Source organism: Heterodontus francisci, chromosome 13 (genome assembly GCF_036365525.1).
Source record: "Heterodontus francisci isolate sHetFra1 chromosome 13, sHetFra1.hap1, whole genome shotgun sequence".
Taxonomy (NCBI): domain Eukaryota; kingdom Metazoa; phylum Chordata; class Chondrichthyes; order Heterodontiformes; family Heterodontidae; genus Heterodontus; species Heterodontus francisci.
The window spans coordinates 86,135,561-86,146,751 of NC_090383.1; the positions used below are offsets into that span (position 1 = coordinate 86,135,561).

At 42.7% G+C, this 11,191-nt stretch overlaps 1 protein-coding gene across 1 annotated transcript; it reads right to left on the minus strand.

The window, feature by feature from the left end:
- Nucleotides 1-695: 695 nt before the first annotated feature.
- Nucleotides 696-2,240, minus strand: tbcc (tubulin folding cofactor C). Its single transcript, XM_068045131.1, has one exon. It carries the CDS (start codon nt 2,109-2,111, stop codon nt 1,023-1,025), a length of 1,089 nt encoding a protein of 362 aa, XP_067901232.1. The 5' UTR covers nt 2,112-2,240; the 3' UTR covers nt 696-1,022.
- Nucleotides 2,241-11,191: the final 8,951 nt, after the last annotated feature.

Here is an 11,191-nt window from a genome sequence, read left to right on the forward strand (position 1 = left end):
CTGATAGTCAGACAGCTTCCCTGAAGTTGCCAACAGTCTAAACTGGAATGGGGTAGAAATTCATTCACACTGGTAAGGCAAAGTTTACTGGGCATGGGTAACATGGGGCCATGTACAAAAACAGGTAGTCCTGATCGATATTGGGTCTTATTTTACTAACTCTGATGAGAAATGAAAAATAGTCTGAGATGAATTTCAGGCCACTACGATGTCACTAAAAGTTTTCAGCTAGGGCTGGAGGAAGGCGATCGGAATACAGCTGAGCAAAGGTTGCCAGCAGCCCAACCATTGCTCCTTCTCTTGGCTCTACATGAAACCAATTTCATTGTTAAATTTAATAGGCTTTGATGGCTTCCTTTTAAGTACCATGGTTAGACTGCTGCAGAACTGGAAATATTAGTCAGAGCTTGCATGGTGCAAGTGGTGCCCAATATTTGGCTGCTTATTAGGCTATTGGCAGAAACGCCTCTAGAACACCAACATAGTGTTGGACGTGCTTTTGCTGCCTTTTAGGCAGAGATTGACCTCCTACACTGGTTCTGTGCCTTGTTTTCTTTCTGCAAGACAGATACAATGCAGTTCAATTTCAACCCTTGTACATTTGAGTCTGCAAGGGATGATTTCAGATTTAAGTAACTATTAACCCTATATAAAAATCAAAAGCAAGCGGATTAAAGATGGTCAAAAACACCAAATGACAGAAGGCTTTTTAATTTCATCCATTACTGTTATGCATTCTAAAATTAGTTTAAATTCTTTCAGAACTATATTTCAACAGTATAACTAACATTTGCCAATAGGAACTCGAACATTAAGAACAAAATGTTGACAGTTACATTGAATGTAACATCTCATATGGAAGATTCTTCACAACAGGACATGAACATGCAAACATGTACAAGTTGAGCCTCAACACATACTAATTACTGTTCTACAAATAAATAGGACCAAAAATTAAATAAGTTGACTTCCTTTCTATCCAGATTTATTTTGCTTATATTCAAGTATAGGTGGAGCTGCAATTAAGTCACGACATCCTGGGATTGCTCAGTAAACACTGACTTAAGGCACATAGGAATTTCGTCCCAATCAGTTATTCGAGATTCTTCAGCCAAAATACTCCAGTTAGGGGAATGATCAGACGCGAGCCAGTTGAAATCATCAATAATGTTCCAGTTGTTTTTCGCTCTGTCTAAACCTGCCAGCTCAAAATCCTTCTCAATACCTTCGTACTTCCAGTTAAATGGAGCAAAGGAAACTCCAGTACAATCTTCTACGATGGCTCTGCTGGTCACATGCAAATACACATTTGCATCCCTAGTATTATGGGTTCGCAGTTGCTGACAGGCGACGGCAAAAGTGCAGCCGACGGACTGGTCAATAAACACTGAGGTAGAGACAGGTCCACACAACACCTTGGAATTGGCGACATTCTTGACATGCAGTGTATTGGGTGAGCCCAGCAACTTCACCACGCAGTTGGACAACCTGGTCAACAACACGTCTTTCCCAGTGATCTCGTCCGCCCGCAGGACCAGCATCTGAGAGTCAGCGTCCGAAAAGCCGCAGAGGTTTTCCTCGATCACTATGGGGTCGTTCGGTTTCTTATCGGACGGGGAATCGGCGGGTTTGGTTTCTTTGGGGCCGGCGCCTTCCTTTTTGCGGGATTTGAAAGCGAATTTCTTTTTGGGTAGACAGCCCTCCCTCTTCTCCACCACCGCTCCCTGTAACTTCTGCACGGCGTCCTGGGCCTGGCGTAGCTCGTAGGCAGACAAGAACATCATGCTGTCGTTCACGAACTTCTGCAGCTGCTGCATCTTCAGCGCGATCTCCTCGAAGCGGACGGTCAGCGCGTTTCTGTCGGTGCCTTCGCAGCTTTCCAGCAGCGCCTCGATCTCCGCCTTCTCTTCCGAAAAAGCCGTGGTGAAGAAGTTGGCCTTCTCTTCCTTCACACTGGTCACATCTTTCGCTAGTTTCCTCCTCTCTACCCCCTGCTGCCGCTCCTGGTCTCTGCGCTGCAGGATCTCCACCATCTTCTCTTTCCGACGGTCATATTCTGGGATTTCTTCCGTTAAATTCTCCCCATTCTCACTCTCCCCCACCAGCGCCATCTTGAACCGTTGCTAACGGATTATTCAGTAACGAGCCACTTTATTGGTCCCATCTCAGGCTGGTGCACCCTTGTATCAGACATTCTGATTGGGTAATATCTTAATTCAGAGGGTGATGGATGTGGTTCTACAGATCAGATGATGCCATTTTTTTTTCATTCTTACACAGGATGTGGGCGTCTTTGGCAAGGGAAGCATTTGTTGCCCATTCCTAATTGCCTTTGACAACTGAGTGACTTGCTAGGTCATTTCAAAGGGCAGTTAAGAGTCAACCACATTGCTGTGGGTCTGGACTTACATGTAGGTCAGACCAGGTAAGGACGGCAGATTTCCTTCCCTAAAGGACATTAATTCTTTTTTAACGACAATCAATGATAGTTTCATGACACCACTACTAAGACTAACTTGCAATTCCAGCAGTTAATTGAATTTAAATTCCACCAGCTGGTGGTGGGATTTGAACCCATGTCCTCAGGGCATTAGTGGGCCTCTGGATTACTAGTTCAGTGACATTACCATTATGGCACCGCCTCCTCATCTGACCAAAAGGGACATTTTATAAGCCTATGATTTGACCTGTAGGGGTGCCACCAAAATGGAACATAAAATAGATGTAATAAGTGCCTTTGGGAACCACCAGTTCAATAACCAATCTGTTTAATGGTCATTGGAGCAAGGGAATACAAATAACAATTAAATTATATCATGTGTCCAAAATACAATCCATACCCTGTGGTGCCCACCGGTCATGGAACCAAGCATGTTTACAACAGGCAGTGGGTGTGCTCATTTCAGTGTTTTATTTACAATACAGTGATGCTATAATTTCAATAGAGTCATGGAATGATATAACACAGAAGGAGGCCACTCAGCCCATCGTACAATGAAAGAGCAATCTAATTAGTCTCACCAACCCCCCGCTCTTTCCCCATTACACTACAATTTTTCCACTTCAAATACTTATCTAATTCCTTTTTGAAAGTTATTATTGAATCTGCTTCTACCACCCTTTCAGATAATGCATTCCAGACCTTTACATCTCGCTGCATAAAAAAGTTGTTTTTCTCATGTCACCCTCATATCCTGTCATGGTTGCTTTGCCAATTACCTTAAATCTGCATCCTCTAGTTACTGACCCTTCTGCCACTGGAAACAGTTTCTCTTTATTTATTCTGTTAAAACCATACATGATTTTGAGCAGCACTATCAAATCTCCCCTTACCCTTCTCTGCTATATTTATGAGAATTTAAAATTGAGGCATTGCTTGACTGGGAGTCAGTGTAGGTCAGCAAGCACAAGAGTGATGGGTGAATGGGACTTAGTGCTAGTTGGGACACGGGCAGCAGAGTTTTGGATGACCTCAAGTTAATGGAGGGTAGAATGTGGGAGGCTGGCCAGGTGTGTGTTGGAATAGTCAAGACTAGAGGTAAAAAAAAGGCATGGATGAGGGTTTTAGCAGATGCGCTGAGGCAGGGGCGGAGCCGGGCGATGTTATGGAGGCTGAAATAGGTGGTCAACTCAGCTTGGGGTCAGATAGGACATCGGGATTGCCAACAGTTCAGCCTCACAGAGTTGCCAGAGATGGAGTTGGTAGCTAAGGAATGGGGTTTATGGCAGGGATCAAAGACAATGGCTTCAGTCTTCCCAAGGTTTAGTTGGAGGAAATTGCTGCTGATCCAGTACTTACAAGCAGTGATAATTTGGCGACAGTGGAGGAGTCATGAGAGGTGGTGGAGAGATAGAGCTGAGTGTCATCCATATACATGTGAAAACTAACACTGTGTTTTTGGATAATGCCACCAAAGAGCAGCAAGTAGATAAGAAAAAGGAGGGGGCTAAGGTTAGATCCTTGGGAGACACCAGAGGTAACAGTGCAGGAGCAAGAGAAGCCATTACAAATGATACTCTGGTTATGATTAGACAGATAAGAATGGAACCAGGCGAGTGCAGTCAAAATGACAAAACTATGATAGACTTTAGGTGAAGTGACCAGAAGAACAGTTGAGGTAAGGTTTGAGGAGGCTTTTCAAGGAGGCTAGAGAGGTAGTAAGGTAAGCAGCATTCCAGAGCACAGGCGCAAGGTGCCTGAAGGCTCTACTGCTGATGGTGGGATTGAGGAGGTAACACACAGTATACCAGAGTTAGAAGAAAGGAAGGTATGTGCTGGAACATAGGGATGTAGCACATTGCAGAGGTGAGACTATGATTAAATTTGAAAATACAAGTGAGGAACAGGAATCTAATGCAGTTAAGCCAGAGCAAGATGATGGCTATGTTAATTTCATGTGAGATGCCTCCATCACGCTCTTCTTTGAGCCTCTGCAGGTCTGTGCTGCCTTGTTTGCTTCTGCTATTGCTTCCCCTGGTGTGGCAGCCTCAATGGAAATCCCAGCAACATTCTCATCTTTCCCAGTACTCCTGAAGCCACTTAAGTGGCAGAATATAGAGGCATCCAAGAATCAACACTCCAAAGCTACTTATTATTAAAGACTTTGCTAACCCAGCCAAGGTATGACTCCAAAGTCCAGAGCAGTCAATAATGACCACCCAGAGATTTACATTAACGGAGGTAGGGATTTCTTCTTCAGTCTGCTTCCTTAGAGTCTCTGTCATTTTTTTCTGTATGGGCTTAAAGTGATTGAATCAAATGCTCCCTGGCACCAATTTCTTAAAGGGATCCTAATACAAGTACAGACCCCTATTTAATTAGTTTAATGATCTCAGCGTTCATTGCAGGTGGCCACCAGGTAATGCCTAACAAGTGTCTCATCCAATATGTAGTGGTTATAGGGGCGGCGCAGTGGTTAGCACCGCAGCCTCACAGCTCCAGCGACCCGGGTTCGATTCCGGGTACTGCCTGTGTGGAGTTTGCAAGTTCTCCCTGTGTCTGCGTGGGTTTTCTCCGGGTGCTCCGGTTTCCTCCCACAAGCCAAAAAGACTTGCAGGTTGATAGGTAAATTGGCCATTATAAATTGTCACTTGTATAGGTAGGTGGTAGGGAAATATAGGGACAGGTGGGGATGTTTGGTAGGAATATGGGATTAGTGTAGGATTAGTATAAATGGGTGGTTGATGTTCGGCACAGACTCGGTGGGCCGAAGGGCCTGTTTCAGTGCTGTATATCTAATCTAATCTAATTACTGAATTAATAATAGAGAATGTGAGTTCAAATCCCACGATAGCAGTTTGAGAGTTTGAATTCAGTTTTAAAAATCTACAAATTAAAAGTTGAATCAATAAAAGTGACCATGATACTATTAGATTATCAATCAATATTGTTCACTATTGTACTTTAGGGAAGGAAATCTTCTGTCTTTGCCTGGTCTGGCCATTTTGTGACTCCAGCCCCACCCTACTGTGGTTCACTCTTAACTGGCCTAGCAAATCACCCAGTTCAGAGCAGCTCGGGATGGGTAATAAATGCTAGCCATGGCAACCATACCCACATCCCAAGAATGAATGGAATAAGTATTGTGACAACTACACCTCATGTCCACTTGTGGTACGGGACATCCCACCACAAATTTTATATATGGATTGCTAATTTAGTGCCTGAAAATTAGACGAAACACAATTGCATTTCTACACCTAATGGTCTGGAAACAGACACTAGGATTGCAGAGCTATTATGTTTGATAATACTGACTGTATGTCAGAGGCTAAATTAATAATAAAGTACCAAACATTAAAATTCTTTAATTCAAAATCTGTTTTATACTTAAAAAACTCAAAAATTTTTATGAACTGAGAAAACGTACAGAATAATCAAAAAGGTAGCATACTCATAATAGTTTAAGCCCATTGTTTAACGGTTAATGTCAAGTGGAACTATGCCTATAAAGTAATCACGTCATGGTTTAGATTAGATTAGAGATACAGCACTGAAACAGGCCCTTCGGCCCACCGAGTCTGTGCCGACCATCAACCACCCAGTTATACTAATCCTACACTAATCCCATATTCCTACCAAACATCCCCACCTGACCCTTTGTTTCCCTACCACCTACCTATACTAGTGACAATTTATAAAGGCCAATTTACCTACCAACCTGCAAGTCTTTTGGCTTGTGGGAGGAAACCGGAGCACCCGGAGAAAACCCACGCAGACACAGGGAGAACTTGCAAACTTCACACAGGCAGTACCCAGAATCGAACCCAGGTCCCTGGAGCTGTGAGGCTGCGGTGCTAACCACTGTGCCGCCCTAGATATCCTTCAATATTTAATGCCCAAACCTGAAGAGCCACACGTAAGACAGAGATCGTATAAGTTGTGCCTTCTTAAGACTCATCAGCAAGGTTGGCACCAGTAGAATATTCCTGATAATTTGAAGTTTGTTTTGCATAAAAAAATTATTATCCACTCATTTGAAAGCATATCAATGAAACTGGAGTAGAGGTTTGATGAAAATAAGTAATTTTTTAAAAATCAGATAATTCAAATAAGAAATGTTAAATTGAATAGATTGTAAAAAATGTTTTTTGGTATTTTTATCAGCTCCTCCTATATTCCAAAAGACTATAGATAACTATAGATAGACTATAGATATGGGCGGCGCAGTGGTTAGCACCGCAGCCTCACAGCTCCAGCGACCCGGGTTCGATTCTGGGTACTGCCTGTGTGGAGTTTGCAAGTTCTCCCTGTGACTGCGTGGGTTTTCTCCGGGTGCTCCGGTTTCCTTCCACAGCCAAAGACTTGCAAAATGATAGGTAAATTGGCCATTATAAATTGACCCTAGTATAGGTAGGCGGTAGGGGAATTGAGGGAAGGTGGGGATGTGAGAGGGTAATGGGATTAATGTAGGATTAGTATAAATAGGTGGTTGATGGTCGGTACGAACTCGGTGGGCCGAAGGGCCTGTTTCAGTGCTGTATCTCTAAAATAAAAATAACATTTTACAATGTAACTGCATACAGGGATGTTATCTGGATGATCGGATTAGGACAGATAATGCAGAACAACTATAAACTTAAAATTGTTTTTCAGCTATTCGATTACTATGGCATTCAAGTTTTCTTTCTAAGTTTTCTTTCATGCAACGCTTCTTCTGAGATGAGATTTACTGCTGATTCTGAAGATCTCCAACATGTTGCAATAAAGCCAGTGCTATCTTGGAAGCATCTTCACGTGAAAATATGAGATCAGTCGTTCCTTGGGCGAATAAATTTAGAGGTAAAAGTTCACTTTGAATTTAAGTATAACTTGTCTTTCAAACAACTTGCTTTGGAATCAAAATACTTTGTGTAAGGGCTGTGTTTCTGTAGTTATAACAGCCAATCGTTATGATTCTACCAAAATGGTCATTCTGGTGGTAGGTGTCTCACCTTATGGACAGGGTGCTATAATTTAGCATGTTTTTAAAGGGGCTGCAGAAAGACTAGTAGCATATGTATGTTGGCCATTGACCTCTGCGGAAAGAGATAGGAAAGACAGCATCAGCTATCATAATTGGTCAACGTAAGTATTACTAATATCTGTTGATATGCTCATGTAAAGTGCAGCGATTAAAAATACAAGATGGCCATTAGCAATTGCCCCTAGTATAGGTAGGTGGTAGGGAAATATAGGGACAGGTGGGGATGTGGTAGGAATATGGAATTAGTGTAGGATTAGTATAAATGGGTGGTTGATGGTCGGCACAGACTCGGTGGGCCGAAGGGCCTGTTTCAGTGCTGTATCTCTAAACTAAACTAAACTAAACTCAATGTGAAGAGTTAAATTGTCTTTTCTTTTTAAAAATGTGGACAATGTGCTTCAAAATGGCCACCAAAAGCCAAGATCTGACCTTGTACATTCAAACAGTTTTACTATCTAGAAAGGACGGAAGGATACATTCCAAAGCTAACAGGTGTCAATTACACCCATCATGAACCTATCAAGAGACATTTTTGAATTGAGTGGGTTCTTCTGAAACAAAGAAGATGTGAAGTAGCCACATCCTGGGCCATTGTTGGTCACCACATGGAGAAAGATCTATGTCTCCCAACAGAGGCAAGATGCGGGAGACCTTTAGCTTAAAATGTAGTTTTCTGGGGAGAGAGAGAGAGTGAGGAAGACCCAGGATAAAACATAATGAAAGCTTATCCAACTGAGAGCTGGGGGAAAAAATCCAGCAAGCCAAAAAGGTGATCTGCTGTGAATTCTACACTTTAACTTGTGTAGCAGAGAACTGGAAGTGATCGCCTGTCTACAAACTGAAATTTCAACCAACAGAGAAATCTACAAACCAACACAGGCCTACAACTTAAGAGAAGTTGATCTCCGAGGTGGGAATCACTTTCAAGCAAAAATAAAGAAACCTGAACTGGTGAAGAGTCCAGCTAACTATTTTAAACTTACCCCGGAACCAGAAGAAAGCGTGGAAACTGAGTTGGAAAAGGTACCCCTAGCTAGAATACAGTTGCAGATGAAAAGAGAAGAAGGAAAAGGGGAAAGAAGGGGAAAGGGAAAGCAGTGGTGTAGTGGCAATGTCACTGGACTAGTAGTCCAGAGGTCCAGGCTAGTCCTCTGGGGACATGGGTTTCAGTCCCACCACAGCAGATGGTGAAATTTGAATTCAATTAATAAATCTGGAATTTAAAAAAAGCTAGTCTAACAGTGACCATGAAACCATTGTTGATTGTTGTAAAAACCCATCTGGTTCACTAATGTCCTTCAGGGAAGGAAATCTGCCATCCTTACCTGGTTTGGCCTACATGTGACTCCAGACCCACAGCAATGTGGTTGACTCTTAAATGACCTCTGAAATGGCCTAGTGAGCCACTCAGTTCAAGGGCAATTAGGGATGGGCAATAAACCACATCCCATGAACAAATAAAAAACAATACAGTTGTAGTTGAGAGGAGATGCAGTTTCAGAAGGAAAAAGAGGAAAGAGAATTACAGTTGAAAATAGAGGGAACACAATTGCAGAGGAGAAGCGAGGAAGCAGTGAGAAAACTTACAGAGATCCCATCCAAGGGCAGAACAAATACCACGGAATGGGTAAAAGGGCTTACTGGCAAATGCTTAAAGGTTCCTTTAGTTAAAGATGTAAGTTGGTCACCAGGGTAGTGACAGTCGGGGTCAATACGAGTTTACCAATGCAGAGGTTGACCTATGCTGGCAATGACTTAGCAAGAAGCAGAGTATTGTATCCAGAGTAGTCCATGGAGACTGGAGAAACTGAGGGGAACAAACAAAACTCTGCACAGCTGCACACGGCAGAGGAAGTCCCAAAAATCACATGGGACAATTGGGTCAGTAACGATTAAAGAGGCTAAAGGAAAGCCAGTAGAATTTAAACAGGCCAAGATAGAGCCAGTGGAATTTAAAGAGGCCAAGAAAGAACCAGAAGAATTTAAAGGAGCTGAGATAAAAGCAGCAAAGGTTAAAGGAAAAGCACCAGAGATATGCTTCGCCAAAACCTTCTTTAAAGATTTAAATAGGGACAAGGAAAGTTCCCAAACAGGCAAGCCATGCGTGAGGGAGATGCCTCACCTAGCTGAAGTGCCACAGGGGAGTACAGCAGAAGCTGGACAACCACCTGCGAGCAGTACTGTCCCAGAGGACATGGGGCAGATTAGGGAAAAAACCCATCCCCAAAGTAAAGGGAAAAGGGAAGGTAAAATGCCCTCGGGTAAATAACATCTGTGAAAGCCAGCAGAAAGAAGTGAGGTCATTGTGGATGTGCCCACTGAAAAATCAAAGGGTCGGGTTCTAAATCCAGAGCTAACCGAACCCAGCAAAACCGATTCAGAACTCACCAAGGACAAAGTGCAGGCGGAGAACCCAGACGCCTCACAGGAACTAAAACCATAATTTATCATCCACTGTCACCCTAAAGTTAAGAATTATCAATGTTACAGAACCTGAACTATTAAGCTCATGTGTTGTGGAAACAGCAGTTAAGGGGTTAAAGCCAGTACAGACAGTGGAATTTGCAAACAACCCAGAAAAATGCAATAACGGAAATTTGCATATTACAAGCCTTGAAACAGAAAAGGTGTCTCTCCCAAAGTCGTCTTCTTCTTTGGCCTCCTTGTCTCGGGAGACAATGGGTAAGTGCCTGGAGGTGGTCAGTGGTTTGTGGAGCAAACCCAAAGTACTGCAAACAAATGCTAGAGAACTCCAACCCTGCTTAGGCACCACATAGCTGGGATTTAAAAGTGGGAAATGGATTTTTAAAAAGACACCAAACGTTCGAAACAGAAGCTTTACTGGGGTAAATCTACAATGCCCAAAAACGAAATTCAATTATAACTGTGCCTCATCCAAAGAAAGGATGATGTAAAACTCAAACAAGAAATGGCTGTTACAGACAATGCCAGCTATAGCAGTTGTGAGATTGAGGTGTGGCTGTCATGTGTGCAGTGGTGCGACTCCGATAACCTTCCTACTTTCTTTCTTTCTAAACCTAAAAATCAAACAATATAAAAATGAAATCCAGGGAATTTCATTTTTCCCTTTTCGGGGAGGTGTTAGGCTCACTTAAGGTGCAGCGATTGAAAATACAAGAACTCAACCTGAAGAGTTATAAAAATTGACTTTTCTTTTTAAAAAGTGGACATTGTGCTTCAAAATGGCTGCCGAAGGTCAAAAGACCTGGCCTTGTTTATTCACACTTACTGTTTGGCAAGAACAGAAGGATACATTCCAAATTTAAGAAGTGTTAATTACACCCATCCTGAACCCATCAAGAGACATTTTTGAATTGAATGAGTTAATGTGAAACAAAGAAGGTGTGAAGTAGCCACATCCTGGGCCATTGTCGGTCACCACAGGAAGAAAGATCTATGTCTCCCGACAGAGGCAAGATGTGACAGACTTTTAGCTTAAAATGTAGCTCTCTGGAGAGAGAGGGGGGGAGCCCCAGGTCAAAAGATCATGAAAGCTTGTCCAACTGAGAGCTGGGACAAAACTCCAGCAAGCCAAAAAGGTGCCCTGCTGTGAATTCTACACTTTAACTTGTGCAGCAGGGAACTGGAAGTGATTGCCTGTTTTCAGACTGAAATTTCAACCAACAGAGAGATCTACAAACAATTTCAGCCTGCAACTTTAAAGAGAAATTGACCTCCAAAAAGATTCAACAGGTTTACTGTGA